The 19,183-nt window shown below is 37.6% G+C and overlaps 1 protein-coding gene across 1 annotated transcript in view; it reads left to right on the top strand.

Annotated features, from left to right (window-relative positions):
• fgf12a (fibroblast growth factor 12a) overlaps window positions 1–17,230 on the top strand; it is a 61,365-nt gene extending 44,135 nt beyond the window's left edge. The window contains exons 5-6 of the mRNA XM_079379759.1: window positions 9,300–9,498; window positions 15,537–17,230. Of these exons, the coding sequence (XP_079235885.1) occupies window positions 9,300–9,498; window positions 15,537–15,652 (315 nt within the window). The 3' untranslated portion in view covers window positions 15,653–17,230. The remainder of the gene's footprint in view (window positions 1–9,299; window positions 9,499–15,536) is intronic.
• The last annotated feature ends 1,953 nt before the right edge of the window (window positions 17,231–19,183 follow it).

Here is a 19,183-nt window from a genome sequence, read left to right as displayed (position 1 = left end):
CCCAAAGTAAATTGCATTCGCAACGTACATTTTAGTACTCAGACCTTTCAAGGTTCACTTTAAAAGGTTTTTAAAAGGTTTAAAAGGTTTTTTTCTCTCTATTTTTTGAAGACTTTACATATGGTCCAAAAATCTAGTGAATCGCATTCAAACCCATAAAAGGACCAAGTGTAAAAATATCCTTAGGCAGTGTTTTGCCAGTTGTACTCAACTGTGCTTGAAAGCAAATGTAATTAATATTTCTACTGTAGATAAGATCTGTACTGTACTGTACTGTAGAGCGGTCATATAAACAAAACAGTTAACAAGTGGTCAATATTTGCTGCAGGCATGTAGTGCATTCAAAGAGACATTTTAGCTCATAGCTTTTGCGTTAGTCTTCCTGAAGGACTTTGGTTTGTAATGTTAACTGCTGATTTGTGTGGGAGTTTGGGTCTAGATCTATATTAAGGAGATATTCTCCATTATTTATCACGCTTTCACTGTGACCTACTTGACAACAGAGTGGTAACCGCAACTCTCTTTGTACTTCAAATGCATGTGTCTTTAATGAATGCGATATTCTCCGTTATTTATCACGCTTTCACTGTGACCTACTTGACAACAGAGTGGTAACCACAACTCTCTTTGTACTTCAAATGCATGTGTCTTTAATGAATGCAACCTTTTTAATGATATTATTATTACAATATTATTTAATTAATGTGTCTGTAAATACATTTCTGCAACACCATCTGTATTACCCTGATTGAGGTACGTATTACGGCTGTTCAGAATTCAAAAATCTGGGGAGTGTCTCTAAAGGTTAATACTCTATCGTGTTGGCAATATCCCCTACACCAAACCCAACCCTAAACCTACCCGATAGTGTTAACAAATGCAAAAGTGTTGCGAAAATGATTTTTTTTTTTGTGAACAATTATTTTTATTGAGAAAAATATAAAAATAAATAAAAACAAGCCCACACCAATTCAGAAAAATCATTTAAGAAGTAAAGATCTGTAGTCAAAACCACATCCTTCCCTAATCAGAATGATTTGTCATGAGCAAGCTGAATCCAGAAAAGAGAAAGTGCCGAGCATTCCCCCCAAAAAGTGTAAATATGTACCAAGTGCCCCCTGCAGACATAAATTGCAATTTGGGAAAGGTGACACATGCATATAGAAGCGTTTTAAAGGGGACAGATAGCGTCTATGTAGTAATTACCAATGGATCATCTGATGATTTGGGTTTTTTGAGGATGATGTGATTGTCCCAGGCAACTCCATATGCGCGAAGCGCTGACCTAATACGAAGATACATGAAACAGGAGGTTCCTGGTAGATTAAAGAGAGCCTTAATATCTTGAAATGATTTCAGGCCTTTATCATCATAAATGTCACCAAATAAATTTAGTTTACATTTATCCCATTGTGGACAGTAAAATGGGTTTTTACCCGATAAAAAAATTATTATTATGGAACAAAGGTGAATGACGATGCCACCTCAAGTTTGGCTCTATCTTCCTGGTCACCGTTCTCCAAGTAGAAATAAAATGTGTTATGATAGGGCCAAAACGAAGTTTACATTGTCTAAGTGAGACACCAGCAAAAACCAAATGCTCTATATTGTGTGGAGAAAGAAGAGATTCTTCAATAGCTCACCACGAGGTTGACACATTTGGTTTAAACCAGGCTGACAGTGCACGAAGAGTAAAGGAGTCATCGTATAATTTAAAATTTGGAAAGGACCAGCTACCATCTGATCTGCTGCAATGTAAAGTAGGTAATTTAATTTGGGATTGTTAACCATTCCAAATATATTGAGAGATTACCGAATCGAGTTTTTTCCAATAGCCAGCAGGTGGGGGTAAAGGAATCATAGAGGAATAGAAGTTAACGCATGGAAGGATGTTCATTTTAACAACAGAAATTCTTGCATGGAAAGAAGCCAGATCTGAGGTGACTAGCCAAGTTTTCGTTCAAATGTTTTGAGACAATATCCTGCAAGGACGGATAGATATCTACACCTAAGTATGTGACAGAATGCACCACTGGAATAAAACCAGAAAATGTTGCAGACCCAACACAAAAATTGAGAGGGAGCAGATATGACTTTGTCCAATTAATTTTGTACCCTGATAGATTACTAAACTGATTGAATAAATGTAAAACTGATAGAACTGGAGTGTCTAAAAATAGCAATATGTCATCTGCAAATAAAGATATGTGATGTGAAGTGTTCTTAATGGATATAGGAAGTATAAATTCTGACACGTACAGCTCGAGCAAGAGGTTCTAGAGATAAACCTCTTGCTCGGGGGAAGTCGTGGCCTAATTAGAGACCCTAATTAGGGTTAGAGAGTCGGACTCGTAATCGAAAGGTTGCGGGTTCGAGTCCCCGGCCGGCAGGGATTGTAGGTGGGGGGAGTGAATATACAGCGCTCTCTCCACCCTCAATACCACGACTGAGGTGCCCTTGAGCAAGGCACCGAACCCCCAATTGCTCCCCGGGCGCCGCAGCATGGCTGCCCACTGCTCCGGGTGTGTGTTCACGGTGTGTGTTTGTGTGTGTGTGTGTGTGCATTTGTTCACTACTCACTGCTGTGTGTGTGCACTTGGATGGGTTAAACGCAGAGCACCAATTTCGAGTATGGGTCACCATACTTGACAATACGTCACGACTTTAAAGCAAATAGTAAAGGTGAAAGAGGACAACCCTGGCGAGTGCCTCTTCCAATTGGAAATGATTGTGAATTTATCTGGCCAGTAAGAATGGTGGCTGAGGGATTACCATAGAGGATTTTAATCATACTTATTAAGTTAGAGCTAAAACCTAGGTGATCTAGCACTGCCCACAAATAGTTCCACTCCAAATGGTTGAATGCTTTCATTGCATCTAAAGAGAGTATAGCAGCGGGAGAAGTCAATTGTTCAGATGAGGAGATTATGTGCAGTAGTTTTCGCAGATTATCTGAAGCAGAACATGATTTAATAAACCCCGTTTGATCAGGATTAACAAATTTAGTCATAAAGCCTTCTAGGCAGCAGGCTAAAACTTTTGCATAAATTTTAACATCTGTACCAATTAGAGAAATTGGGCGGTAACTAGAGCATAAAGTAGAGTCTTTATCTTTTTTAATAGGAGAGATATAATGGCCATGTTCATATTTTGTGGAAAGGATCCTTGATCAATCGAATATTGCATCATATCTAACATAAGTGGTCCCAAATCGGACCAGAAGGTCAAGTAGAACTCAACTGGTATGCCATCCAGGCCTGGGGACGTCCCCTTGCTCATAACTTTAATCGATGATTCTAATTCAATAAGTGATAAGGGCCTATCTAAAGACTCAGAGTCTGATTCTGACAGATGTAGAAGATTAAGATTAGATTATAAGTGTAAGATGTGGGTTCACATTTAGAGTTGGAGCTATATAGATCACAATAGAAGGAACGAAAAGTGTCATTTATGCTCTTCTGGTCAGTCAGAACCTCACCGGTTTGAGATTTCACCGCTGTAATATTAGCAAATTTTTCACTATATAACGCAGTCTTATAACCAGTAAATGGCTAGATCTGCTACCTTGAAAATAATAATTCTGTCTGGATCTTTGAATAAGAAGTTCGGCTCTCTCTCTATATCACAAATTAAGTTCTTTCCTAACAGTTTCAATTTTAGCTGCCATACGATCAGAAAAAGTGTGTTGGTTTGCCTGTTCTAATGATCGTAGATTGGATTCCGGGTCAGAGATTTTCTTGCAGTGAATTTTCTGGCGAAAGGAGGCAAATGATATTGAAAAATTCTTTATGAAGCCCTTTGTCGCCTCCCACAATATCCGTGGGTCATCTACTGAGCCTTTATTGGTCAATAAATTCACGTAGATATCTTTGCCCCAAAGTGATGGAATCCAAATCGGCAGTGACCGTTTCAGAAAGCCGATCAGGTCATCCTTCTCAGCCCCTTCATGTAGTCCCATCAGGCGGTGATTACTGTGTCTGCTGCGGTCCTGTAGATCAATCACTTGTTGTTCGAGGGCATCCAGACGCACAGTGTGTTCGTTGATCACCTTTTTCTGCTCTCTCTGTTCCCGGATTAAAAAGTCAATTTTAGAGCGTATATTCTGGATTGTAGTCATGTGAGAGGAGAATTCGATGCGCATTGCTGCTAATTCAGTTTCCAAAATGTCCTCAAATAGCTGATACAAACGCGTGATACTTACTTTGTCTGGAGTTAACGTTCACGCATGAAGCGTTGGTATTAATCCCTAAACATATAGGGGACGTTACAGATTTTTTTCCGGGATATTTCCTTCGAAAATGAAATTTAACCACAGTGTCCTCGGCTCAGATGAGGGGAGATAATGGCGACTCCTATGTTCATTAGTGCATCCCAAAACACAACACTTGTAAAGCCTCTTTGGTGTTGACATTGTATATATCTCCAGTAATGGCGGACCTCAGCTTCTCACTCAGGGCTGTATTTATGCTAATAGGGAAGAGAGCGTCACAAATGGGTGGGACTTTTCCCCCTCGGTGACGTGAACAGAGGGAGAATCTGAAACAGCTCGTTTGGAGAGACTGTTTATGATTTATTGGTTTTATAAAAAAATGTGTTGGTGGATTTTTAACATTATAGGCTGATTCTTTTCATACACTGCTGCCACACAACTGTGTTGAAACAGCTTATAAAAGTGATTTTTGCATAATAGGTCCCCTTTAAGGTGTGGTTATGAGTACATCACATAATGATGTACTCATTATGTGATGAGTACATCATTTCCTGGAACCGTTGACTTGGTGGACAAGTCACGAAGCAAATCAATTTTGAACCATCCCGAATAGGAGTCAACTAGTACAAGGCAGTGTTGCCTGTTCCACTCAAAGATGTTTGTAGCCACAGTTGACCATGGGAGATCTGGAATGTGGTGTAATTGAAGAGGCTCTTTTTGTTGGTGGGGCTTCAGACTGTTACAGATAGAGCAAGACAGCACCTTATTTTCAATGTCTTTGGTAAGAGAAGGCCAAAACACAATGCCTCGTGCCCGACGCTTGGTTGCCACAAGGCCTGGGTGGCCTCTGTGAACAATTGTGATATATTCACTGCGTAGTGATTCAGGAACGACTATTCTCTGTCCCTTCATAAGTACGTCTTCATCCATTGTGAGCTCATCCTGAAGGGAAAATACTCACGAATTTCCACAGGCAGCTATGACTGGCTATATGCCCATCCTGACTTAAGAATACTGCAAAGGCATTGAAGAACTGGGTCCTGCGCAGTATGAGTTTGCAGCTCTTTCAGTCTGGAAGACAAGATGTGCTGTACTGACATAACTTCAAAGTCAGTTGGCTCCAATTAAAATGTAGCAAACCTTTGTCCACTATTGAGGTCAGAGAGGGGCCGTGCCATAAACTGGGCCCTGGAATGTGCTGTCCAATGCTGTATACTCACATATCAGTTTTGCACCTCAGCTGTTTTAATTGTTTTTGCTCAGTAGCCTAATTAGTTATTGGATTTTCTTCTGCCGTTTTACTACAGTACACCCTCAGATGATAATAGTGCAATAGAAGAGTGGGGATTTTAGTCTTAATGGGACATAATTTACATTATGTACAGACACACACATGCAGACAGCACATACTGTGAATGCAAATCAATATCAGCCTCTCTGCTCTTACATTAGCTGAAGAGATTTGATTAACACAATGGTTGTAAATGTTGATTGCTGTAAGAATTGAGAGTATTAGATCACTATATAAACTGGGTCACATAAAGCTCTTCAACACTAAGTCTGGGCACTGTACCATCTGATGAAATTGCTGTTAATTAATTGTATGCCAAGCCTGGTCAGAGAGGTTTGACTTTTTTGTTTCATTGAATGCATTTTCAGTAGCATTGTCATGGTTTTAACCATTATAAGCAATGTACTTGGATGTGCTGTGAATGATTGACTTGATTTACAAAGGTACCATGGAATATTTCGCCACCTTTGAAAAAAAAAAAAAACATTAAAGGGATAATTCACCCAAAAGTGAAAATTCTGTCATTAATTATTCACCCTCATTTCGTTCCAAAACCTTCATACCTTTGTTCATTTTCAGAACAGAAATTAAGATATTTTGGATGAAATCTGAGAGCTTTCTGAGCCTGAATAAACAGCAATGGAGCTACCTAATTGTTGAATGAAGTCATTTTTGTTTTCTTTGCACATAAAAAAGGATGTTTGTAGCTTCATAATGTAAAGGTTGAACCAATGATGTCACATGTGAAATTGATTTATGATTTTGGATAAATATAACTTATTTGTCATATTATGTGGGCATAAAATGCTCTCCTTTACTTTTCCTTCACTCACTGAGATGGAACTGTGTCCTTTCCAGACTACCAATGTGAATGAGGCAGCTGTCTAGACGCTACTGACCTTATCCTTTGAATAGAAATGACCTGTCAGACAGAGAACTCAGGAATAAAAATTCATCTAGTTTAAGCAGCTGCCTAATCTAGACTCACATAAATTCATCTTCCTTTATAGTCTTCTACACCAGATGTGTCAGGTCTTTTCTCACAAGGCCTTTGTTATATTACACATGCACTCCAGCATTAATAATCTCACATTCATCAAGGTATTAGGCTTTTTCTCCATATATTTAGTCATTCTGCAAACACAACAACATGTCTGCCCTTTGGTCATTTAAATGTCTGTCTTCTGCAGTGTTTGTTGTGCATTTATTCAGGGTTCTTTTTTCATTTTAACATCATTTTAACTGCCTTCTGCTTCATTCTGCTGTTTTGCCTTATTGGTCCTTGTTGGCTTCATTTGGCTGCTTGTATTACACTTCTTAACTCTGCTAAAGATTGAAATGAGTTTTGATTTTACTAAGTGCATTCAACTGCTGAATTCAAACTAGGGTTGTCTATACTACCTGGAGAGCACGTCCATTAATCGCAATGATAGTCGTTGGCACTAGACTCCTGGAAGTACAGTATGTAATTTAAAATATATCATTTTTGCTCATGGAACCACAGAACAAAATAACATTTACAGAACATAGTCAGTCCCAGATCCTTCCAAACCTCTCACTGTCAGTACCAACATATTACAAAGATTTGTTGTTTCCAAAAATCATAGTTCCAACAAACATTTGCAAACAGCATATCAAACTTGTGTGGCTAGAACTACAGTTCTTGACCTGTGGTTAGAAGCATGTGGTCAGTGCTGTTTTTGAAGAGTGCATTAATGTGTAAGGGAATGCCAGAATATGATGTAGGTGTCACAGCTCCATTGCAAAGGTCGAATAAAAGGTGCTGGATCTATTCACAGGGAGTGAAGGTTTGTTAAAACCTTCATAGTCCAAATGAGATGGGAGGGTGGGGGCTCTGGAGGAGGATGTAGAGCAGGGATACCGGTCAGACGGGTCCAGGGATGAGTCATAGGCAGGATAAACTAGGGAAAAGACAGAGGCAGGAGCAGCTATGGCAGAGAAGGTGGTGGGAGAAGCCATGGTGGAACCCTAGTTCCAGGATGAAAGCAAAGGAGGGAGAAGAAAAGGCGAAAGCTTGGCTAGCAGAACCACGGCAACGAGTGAATGAGACAGAGCCAATGGTGGTGGAGACACAGGCAGAGCTGAAGAGCTGGCTGGACCGGGCGACACTGAAGGTCCTGGAGGCCAGGGCAGACCCGCAGGAAAAAGTGGCATCTCAGAGTTGTTGAGAAAGCTGCTGACTGAATGAAATGCATAGAGTAAAGTGTACATACTGCATGTTAACATTGTTTAAAAAACAATATTGTGATCTTGAGTTTATTAATTAGAAAATGTTATTAAACCACCACCTGCTCTTTACGTCATAAAAGTAAGTGATATAACGATGAACCAATGTGGTTTAAATGACGGAGGTGTCTGTCTGTCTGTCTGTCTGTCTGTCTATCTATCTATCTATCTATCTGCATTTATTTTAATTATTCTACATGTAGCTCACTAATATGTAAGAAAGAATTGAGTCATGCCTGATTTCCCCAGTAACTCATTCATCTCTTCTTTACAAACCCTAACATGGTGTTGGGGTCATTTTGACCCAGATAGGATTTTCCTTTTCCTGAAAATGCCAGGAGAATAAATACTATTAATTAACTATTCTTTTTTTTTTTTTTTTTTTACTTGTTAGATTTAGGCTATTTCATTTTCTAAATCCTGTTCTGAACCTTATTTTCAGCTACATGAGCATTGTAAGAAGCTGAAATTATTTGTACTTTTTCATATTATTGTGTACATATAGTGTGTATGAACTAAAAAAATCAAAGTGGGCACACCATAACTCCAGAAATAGAAAACTATTTATTTATGTTCTCACCACAGGTGACGTTTCGAGCTTAGACGCTCTTCATCAGACGATCAGACATATACCCCCGGTTTCACAGACAAGGCTTAAAGCTAGTCCTAGACTAAAATGCAAGTCTGAGCTGTTTCAACTGAAATAAACTTGCACTGACTGATCTTAAAATATATCAGTGCCTTTGTTTTGTCTCAAGATGCACAGTAGTGATGTTTTTTCTAAGGCACGTTTATAAAAATGACTTAAATGTCCTAATTGAACTATAGCCTAATCCAGGTTTAGTCTAAGCCCTGTCTGTGAAACCGGGCCATAGTGTGTAACCATAAAATTGTACTAAATGCATTTTAAAATAAGAAAATATGTAAATAAATGTAAATGTGTAAATAAGGATTGTGTAAATGCACTGTAAAAATCTACAGCAATATTAAAAAAAAAACAACAACAAAAAACGTTTTCAATGTAGAAAAACACATATACTGGATGTGTTATGTCAGTTACAACAGATCACCATTTGTGCAGGTTCTTATTTCACACTACTGATATAAATACTCTAGCCAACCTTTTCTTTAGGACTCAAAGGTCAATCTGCATTTAAAAGTACAGTCTTCTTGAAGCCAGGTGCAGGGACAGTCTGTGCGTTGTGGACAGGTCTAGGTCTAAAGTTCATCAATTTTGGCTAGAGTCCTGCAAGCCACATTTACCTTTGTAGCATCCCTAGCAAGATAGCGTCTGCTGCATGACAGTATGTCACCAGACGCAGATAAGAGATGCTAACTCCTGCTGACTCTCTCTAACCCCCACAGATCGGTGACTGTGACTATTTTGTACACAGACATATAAAAGTCACACACTTTGCATAGTCATTCAAGCCACAAATAGAAATATGACTATTTAACCTGTCTTTTTCCTTTTCCCACCTATCACGGGATAAGTTCATTCACATGTGAGTTTATTTATTTTATTCATTTATTTATTTTTTTAATCCTCAGGAGATGTTCACACCTGAATGTAAATTCAAGGAGTCCGTGTTTGAGAACTATTACGTTATCTACTCATCCACCATGTACCGTCAACAGGAGTCGGGTCGAGCCTGGTTCCTGGGTCTCACCAAGGAGGGTCAGGTCATGAAAGGCAACCGTGTGAAGAAAACCAAACCCTCTTCACACTTTGTACCAAGACCCATTGAAGGTAATTGTATTTATTTTTTTACATTTAAATTTGCTTTCAAGTAGAACTCAGGAGAAGAAGGTTCCACACTCTTCAGCAATAAAAAAAAAAAACCAATGAAGCACAATTGTTAAGTTTATCTAAAATAATTTTTGCTTATTAGTATGGTTGGACTGGATCATCAAAGGTCAGCAGCAAAGACATTGGTTAATAAAATGGGATTAGATACATTTGTGTTGTTTGAAATATTTAATTATTGCAGGTTCTGAGTTTGCATTTCACGGTTTTAATTCATTTTGATTAATACTAAATCATTTTTTTTTGCGAGTGGGATGAATTAATACACATTCACATTTAGTATAGGACTACAGTAACAGCATGTTCACACAGCGCACTGTCAGTCAATAAATGGGGAAAAAGCTTTTTTGAAAAAGTAACTCAGATATTTTCTTGTAAATTAAAAAGTAATGCGTTATTTTACTAGTTACTTGAAAAAAGTAATAATATTACGTAACTCGCGTTACTTGTAATGTGTTACCCCCAATACTGGTGTCATATGTTATTTGAAAGGTCTCATCGAGTAGAATAAAACAAGTATATTTGTTTGGGGCTTTGACTAAAGTTGAGTGAGATGATATGAAACATTTCCCTTGACCACACTAATTTTTCTTACATTTTATCACCTATTTCTCAACATGAAATTAAAATGCAAATAATTTTCTTCCTCCTAAAAATATAGAAATATTTATACGAACGCTTTTTTCAAGTTGGTATCTCGTAATTACGGTAATTATGATATGGTGTGAATGCACCTTTATCTAGATCCAAGCAGCTATTATTGGTTTGTCTGGTTGAAATGATTGATAGAGCTGTGTGTCATCAATGGTAGAATTTGGTAGGAGAAACCATGTGCTTGTATAATGGGTCCCAGTGATGTAGATTCGGTGATGGTAGACAGGATAATCTGATGATTCACCGAGTCACAAGTGGCAGATAGATCCAGCAGAATAAGAACTGATGATCTGGAATCAGCTTTCTCTAATTGCAGGGCTACAGTGACCGACAGCAAAGCAGTCTCAGTTGAATGGCCGCTGCTGAAACCTGATTGGTTAAAGTTCGGTTGGTCATTCTGTGAAAGAAATAATGTAACTGTGTCTATAAAGTTGAGAACCAAATGGTCCATTCCATTAGAATAACAAAGGAACAGCAATCCTCAGGAACGTCTCGTAGATTGCAGGATCTCCAGCGGGAAGGTCCTAACAGTATTGTTTCTAGCCGTTTTGTCTTCAGGTATAAAATTATATCCCAGTCAGAACTTTGGGAGAAGCTAGGATTCATACAAGGTTTAGGATTGTGTGAAAGAAGACATTCTAACATCGTTATTGAAGACCTGCTACACTACCATCTTCATTAAAATCTTCTCCCCACAAAAATTTTGGTCAAGCTCTAATTTTTTGTATTAGAGAAATTATTTTACACACTGACATTAACACATTGGTGAGCCACCCAAAAGACTGCTCAGCAAAAATACAGTAAAGATGATGATACATGGGGCAGTTTTTTAGTTTAGAAGGAGTAGTATGCACTGGCCTGTCTAGACAGATATCGTCTTGACAGATATCGTGTGCAGATAGGACACAGTTTAGCAAGATTGCGTTGCCGTTTGTGTGTGATGTTAGAGCATTGTTAAGAAATAACAAGAATGTATTGGAAACATACTACCTCCTACCTGACTCTATCTGAGAGGTGAGGAAAAATACACTTACTTAAAATTATATTTTTTATATCTCAAATAAATTATTGTATTCTTGAAAACAATCTTTTATTGTACTATTGAATAAAATATTAGTTAAACTGGTGTGGTGGGCATTCTGGCACAATATGGCTGCTGTCGCATCATCCAAGTGGATGCTGCACATTGGTGGTGGTTGAGGAGATTCCCTCTTCCATGTAAAGCGCTTTGAGTACCCAGAAATGTGCTATATAAATGCAACAAATTAATAATTAATTAAAACATCATTTTATCGTACTATTGAATAAAATATTAGTTAATTATTAAAGAAAGAAAAAAAATTAATAGCCATAATATGGACTTTTGTAAATGCTGTGATACTGTGATGCTCAGCTACTGTTATTTCCTTCTTACATTGCTGATTTCACCATAACTATTCACCTGAACAGTTTATGTTGCTGTATATGGTATCATTGTAATCATTGGCCATCAAAACATAGGGTTAGACATCACCAGCCATCAAAACGTAGGGGTAGACATTTCTGTGTTATCATGTTTGGTTCAGGAGATATGACACAAAATACATCATTTGGTTATGGTGGAAAGTAATGCCATGGCAACCACAAGGTGTTTTTGCGATGGCTGCATTTCTGAAAATGTTCAGGGCACTAACCTGTACGATTGTACCAAGTTTCATGCTTTTATGAAAAAGTGAACATATCACCTCAGATTTTGCTTAAATCACCTGGACTATAATGCTTACAAGAATACATCTGAAATAATTACAGGTACAATTAGCATCAAGCTACATTGAACATGTATGCAATTAATAACGTTTTTACTCAAAACCCACTTTAAATCATCATCAAGTGCTTGTAATAACTTCCTATTGTGATCTAAAATGGATTTTGATTCTATAATAGGCAGACATGCACTCTTTGTATGTTTTATAATGGACTGATCGATACCTGCTTGTCATGTGTCATAAACATCCTTTATTGTAAAAAAAAACAAACAAAAAAATACCATCAGCTGCATAAAAAAAAACACATATCTTTATAATTATAGGTCTATTTGCTTTCATATTTCATGTGTAGAAAATTTTTTCTCTTTTTTTATATATAACCGGAAGGGCAAGCGATATGATTACATGATTGACAGGTCTAGAGTGAACGAGCTCTGACTCATAAACTCTCGCGCTTGTGGAAGAAAATGCACGGTGCTCTTCAGATCACATAATTCAGTGGAGAATTAAGGCAAGGCAAGGCAAGTTTATTTATAGCACATTTCATACACAATGGTAATTCAAAGTGTTTTACATAAAAGGAAGTAAATAATCATAAAAAAATAATCACAACAATAAAACCAGAAATTTAAAAACGTTTAAAATGATTTAAAAATTTATTTAAAATGAATTTAATAGAAATGTTATTCTGTATAAAGAACATGTGAGAATAGTTTGTTTTTAAATACCAACAATAACAAGAACTCAGCATTCACTCTCCTCTCTTGCGGAAAAAGTAGGCCTACTTCAGTGCTTGTGGTCAATACAGTCTTCTGAGCTTTTAGCCCTACCGAGTCAAACTTTTGGGTAACAGCAGTTGCTCTGGCCTTGTGATGCAATGCTCAAATCTTATTGGACGGCCCGTGTTTTTGCTTTGCGAAACTTAAAAGAATCGTCGGACTGGACGAAAAAAAAAAAACATTCGCATTTTTGGTGCGTGAATGCTCGTGGTCTATGTGGAAGCATCCATAGGAAGCTGTTGTTTTATTCCAGTGCGTCATCGCGTCCGAAATCCGTTTCGCCTTTTTCGTGCTTAGTGTGGAAAGGCCTTTAGGTTCCAAAATGTATATGGAAAGACAGGACTCTCAAGTTACAGCGGAAGTTTGGAGTGAGATTAGGGGAGGGGCCACGCAAAGGTGAGGAGCAACTCAAATATTTACAGCACCCAAGTTTTTGCTAGCAGTTCAATTTTACCTATTGTTCATAATTGACCAGCACAAATAGAAATGATAACTTCTGGTAAATTATGATGAAAGACAAATTCATTCTAATAAAATAAAAATATTTATGTTTTTAAAAATACAAATGTATCAAAAATCAAAAGAAACTTTACCCCAAACGTGCCAACTGAACAGCAGTAGGCCTACTCAATGTACGCGAATATCCGCCAAAGTTCAGATTTTTCCATTTGCGCGATTCGCTCCAATCACGCATTACCCGCGCCACAACGCTCAATTCGCGCGAATCGTGCCGCAGGATGTCTATTCGCGTCTTTGCATTGACTTAACATGTAAATCACTTGTGCTTAACGCTTCATTCGCGTCTGGTGTGAACGCACCATGAGGCAGAATCGTGTAATTTAAACGGAAACAACAACATCCTAATTTCTGATTGGCTGGTAGGTGGCATTTGACTCCGTATAACTCGAGAGAGCTATGAACTCGGCAGAGAACTTCCCTCCGTTTTCCCTGGTCTATTAATTGTACATATAGCGGGACAAGTTATCCCTTTCTCAGCGTGAGAAATACAAGGTGTGGCGTGAGAGTGTGTGAACTGGTTGAAATGTGTGAGTCTCACGGTGAATGCGTGAGACTTGAGAGTCCTGGAAAGAAGACAACATATGTGAGGTAGTAATAGTTAAGTTTGCAAGTACGTAATAGTGACACTTTGCTTTGCGAGCACCACTTACAATAATAGTAATAACTAGTAATAATAATAACAAGATATGTACATTTTCTGAAGAAAATGTGAGTGGTGCTTGCTGTAGCAAACCTAGGGTCTTCAGTGTGATTGCAAGAGACCCAACTCTCATGTCTGTGCAATGTTCCGGTGCTGGGATATGGCTTCATGTTGTTGCTAGGGTGCTCTAAATCATTGATAGGCTGATTTTCACAGTTTATATAGTGATATTTAAAGACTATCTGCCAGTCTGAATCAAAAGAGTCCAACCCTGTGATTCTATGTTGTTCAGGTGCCAAGATATGCCTGGCTCAAATTACTACACGGTTGCTAGGGTACTCTAAATGGTTGCGTGATGCTTTGCCTTGGTGGTCTGCAATGATTTTTTATTTTTATTTTTAAATAAGAGGGCTTATATGCAAAAAATCACTGCAAGTTATGCAAGAAGTCAAATATTTTTCCTTTGGAATAAGAGACACTGATAAATCGCACACAATATCAAGAGTGTGTATAATGAAAATATGTTTGATTTTAATTTCATGTTGACTTTAACATTTTTGAATTGTTCATTTTTTAAATAAAAATCCAAAACGCATAACTCAAGTATAAGAGCTCCACCATAAATCTCATAACTCTTAATGGGCCTCATTCGTGAAACACGAGCAGAACAAATTTTTGTGTAAATCCTTCGTAAAGCCGCTCTGACGTAAACTTTCGAATTCATGAAAATGTTCCTATTTTAAAAACGTTAGCTAGTACGAAAGAATGTACACCTGTTCCCTACCACATGTAAATGGTGCGTAAAACTTTCTCTGTTCTTTTTGGCAAGCTGATGACACTGAATTTTGATTTTGCCTTTATAATATTTTACAAGTTTGTTTGCTTTTTTTTGCTTGTTTTGTAGCTGAGAGTTGATAAATTGTTTAGCTCCGGTTTAGCTTTGGGTAGAACGCAGCGCTTGTCACTGTCACTTTTTACCCAGCCGTCCAATTAATGGAGGAGAAGCAGGACAAATACCACACTGACCAATCATCCTACTTGTACAACAACTGAAGAGCAATAGAGAAGTTAATATTACTGGTTACTGCATTTTTATATTCAGTAATATTCTTCAAAATGAGATACTAGTAATATGTTACTGCCATGGATATTCCTTATCATAGCAACCAAAGCGTCTCAGCTGAAAAAATGCTATGCCACTCAAGCGCCGCCAGCTGGCCGTTTTCAGAAGAGCACCTGACATTTTTCAGGTTTCACATTATTGAATATGTATTGTTAGCCATATGGCCTATTCATCTTTTTTGCATTTATGCAATATACTGGAGCCAAACTTGAGAAAGTAGACCAGAATATTCCACTGCATTCCTGGACACGCAATTTGCGTAGCTGTAATTCATAAGCGGGATTATGCTTATTGTGTATGAGCGTTCATGAGCGCCCTATTTATGAATGATTGGAATTCATTAACATACGCATGTTTAACTATCAAATCAGATGTTTATGAAGCGTTTGTGAATCTGGAGGAGAGTTTTCGGGAAGGACCATTTTATGCATAGATTACTCAGAAGTGTTTCACGAATGAGGCCCATTGAATGCAGTCAAAAGTTATGAATATTAATGTATTGATATGTTTGCATATTGCAGTTTGCATGTACAGAGAGCCTTCACTGCATGAGATTGAAGAGAAGCAACGGTCCAGGAAAAGCTCAGGAACCCCAACAATGAACGGAGGCAAAGTGGTCAACCGGGACTCCACATAGCAGGGTCCAAATGCTGGAGGCTACTGCGAAAGAGTAACCCCTTCGCCTTGCCCTCACGACTCCAACCACGGGAATAGTACAACACGCTACAATAAAATAACAAACTGAACTCTTGCCTGAGAAAACCTTTAGAAGAACACAGAGATGGGGAAGAGAAATAAATGTTATATAATAAGGAGCTGAACTCACATGTTATGCAAAAAAGTTAAATGGACATTCATTTGATTTTCAAAAATATTAATATTATTTGGGGTTCATGTTGTGAGAAATGAGCTTTAAAACATTCTTATTTTTTCATTTTCATGTGAATGCTATAGCACCTATTTATGCTTTTACTGTCAAATTGGGAATGTTTCTCTTTTCGCTCAATGTCATTATTCCTGTTTGTGAATATTATGCAGATTTGAAGTGTTTTGTCTTATTTTATTTTATTTTTGGTATTAACTGAGAGGTAAAGGTAAATGCACTTTGTGAATCCAAATTATTGAAATATCAGGAGGGTGAATCTAGAATGTATGCTCAGATATTGTAGAACATTTTTGGATCTTAGAGCATTCCACTGCTTATTCATTTTGGTATGAGGTAATATCCATTTTAACACTTCTTCAAAAATTTTGCCTGCCTTGATGTACATATGTCCAGCACAAGTACACTGTATGTGTGTATGCTCAACACCTCCAAACTGCATCTTGGTTTCATTTGGAATGCGACACTCTTTGTTACAATGAACAGCTAAACTTTGGATAATAAGTAGATGATTCCCTGTGAATGATCCACAAATTCCCTTGCACTGAAGCAAACTTACAAAATCTAACAAACAACTCCGGATTCCTTAGTCCTAAAAGTGTGATGCTGACACCAACCCTGTCCAGTCAAAAGCACAAAGAAGGGCAGTTGTGTTGCCCCCGTACAGGGTTTCCAGGAAGTCAGCCTGGACAGGGTGGGTGGATTGTGGACTAGGTGGAGTCTGGCATTCATAAGTCTTCCAATAAAATGGCCATCTGAGCTGTGCCCAAGTATGCAGCAATGAGGTGCAACAAAACAAAGAGACTTTAAATGCATAAGTCATCAGGGGGTGGTGATGGCGCAGTGGATAAGACACATGCCTTTGGTGTGAGAGACCTGGGTTCGAATCCACTGTGAGACACCAATGTCCCTGAGCAAGACACTTAACCCCTAGTTGCTCCAGAGGCGTGCGACCTCTGACATATATAGCAATTGTAAGTCGCTTTGGATAAAAGCGACTAAATGAATAAATGTAAATGTATCAGAAAGTGTGTTTGTAGTTAACTAAGGAATGATCAAATGAATAGCACGTGTACAACGACTGTAAAAACAGGCACGCAATGCAAAGACTGTCCAGATAAACTGGGTTTTCAGAAAAGAAAACACTGTAATGTGTGTTTCCTTTTGCTCTGTACAAACAAAACTCTTTATTTTTCATGTTTGCAGATGTTTTCACCTTAAAGAAATACAATCATATGTGCATTATGAATAATAAGATATATAAAATATGCATTGATATTATAAACAGAATGAAATTAGGATTAAGAATAAAAGTATGATACTTCAAACTTTAATCCCTGTGTGCATAGTTTATTTTCCAAGTATTCCCATGAGCAATTTTATTATTATATACAGTAATTGCATTTAATGCAGCACAGGCAGCATTTAAAATGCATTTACACAGAAATCAAACTTGCAGAAATAAGAAATTAAATCTTTTAAGTTTTGGATTACTAATGACACTCCCTACAGGGTTCATTGTCACAAAATAGACATACTTAACTTCAAAATTTGACTGTTAACTTCAGAAGGTCAAACTAATACAAAACTAGGTAAAACTAATACTACTGGTCTTGGTCCTTCTTGGGTGTCACTGTTAGAGAGACATAATTGTTCTTAGGTAACATTAATTAGGTAATAACTAAAATATAGTTCTTACTACAATTAAAGAAAAATAAACATATGCATTAACAGAATATGTATATAATTATTGTTGGATATAGTCGAGAAGCTGAACTATTATTTCTGGTACATTTGATAAAGAATTAATATAAACAAAACCCAGATTTGTGCCTCAATACTAAGCAGTAATGGGAAACCAATTTGTAGGAGATGCCGAATATACGTAGACACATGAAACGGTGAATGAAAAGTATGAAAGAAATAACAATTATAAATGATAAATGTTTAACTATGACTAGCTATGACAACAACAAATGACTAACCTCAACTGCCTCTGGGGAGAATCAGAGATATAAATCATTTTGTGCAACTTTTAATGTGGCATTGCATCTCTACACAAAATTTGGTGGCGGCACAGAGTCTCCTCAGGGCAATCTTAATGCCTTGTTTTTAAAATTCTATGCAAAATTCAAATGACTGAAAAATGTTTTATTCCAGGTTTAGGTAAATCCAGTGATATCATCCTGAAAGTTAAAGCACTCAAGCAGCAATCCAACTTCACATTTTAGAATGGCACTTCTCTGCCCTTGATTCTCCTTGTTGTCATGGAAACAGACCTTCCCTACTGTCTGTAAGGAGAAAGAAGAGGAGGAGATGGAGGGGGAGGAAGGCTGCTTTCAGGCAAATTATCTGTTCTTTTTGTGGCAAAGAGATTGAGATTGTGTTTGTGATTGTTTCTCTCCTTCTCCTTTCAAAGTCACACTATGTACATATGGACACCCAATGGAAGTGACGTACAATTATAAGTATCTGAGAAGAATGACAGCATGTGTGTGTGTGTGTGTGTGTGTGTGTGTGTGTACGTATACTGCTGTGTGAAGGAAATGGAGATAAACATCTTAATTTGGCCTCCATGTACAACACAAATTAAACTGTCTGATCAAAGACATTTATATCAGTACCAAACCCCAACTTTTATTAAAAGACACTTAATTTGTTACGTGTTACATAACTGCAAAGCCATGCTGAACCAAGCTGAACTGATTCTGTCAGTGCCATAGTAACACATAGGATCCTGTGTACCCTAAAGCCCACTGACTTGTGTAAAAAACTCCTGCCTGCCTGCAAATCCCCTCTTTTCTTAACAGAATATTGACTTGATAAATCTACAGCTGTAAAAAAAAATTCATCACTCTGTAATTCCATTATTCTATATTTTCAATTGCTCTCAACACTGATTCTGTTGTTTGATTAGAGATCGTCATTTTAAGGGATTGCCTGGTTTTGTTTATTCTCTTCCTTCCTCTCTTGGGAGGGACAAGAACACCCTTACAGACTTGGAACATCAAGGTCATCATTATGAAATAATTGGTCTCCTTTCAATTAATGTGACTGGCCTGCTCTCTTAGATCTTTAATGCTACAAAACATCAAAGATTTGATTATGTTGGATTATGTTTTTCAATAATAAAGCTATAAGAAAAGGTTATGGAGAATTCATTAGAAATAATGTCAGATGAAAAACATTTCATGGCATTAATTTGTGCTATAGCTTTGTTGTCATAGCAAGTCAGGGAAACAGGGGAAGCCGGATCTAATTGCAGCTTTAAATTTTAATGAACAA

This window comes from Barbus barbus (assembly GCF_936440315.1).
Source record: "Barbus barbus genome assembly, chromosome: 26".
NCBI classification, from domain to species: Eukaryota; Metazoa; Chordata; class Actinopteri; order Cypriniformes; family Cyprinidae; genus Barbus; species Barbus barbus.
Note: the sequence above shows the minus strand (reverse complement) of the source record. Positions and strands in the feature narration are given on the sequence as shown.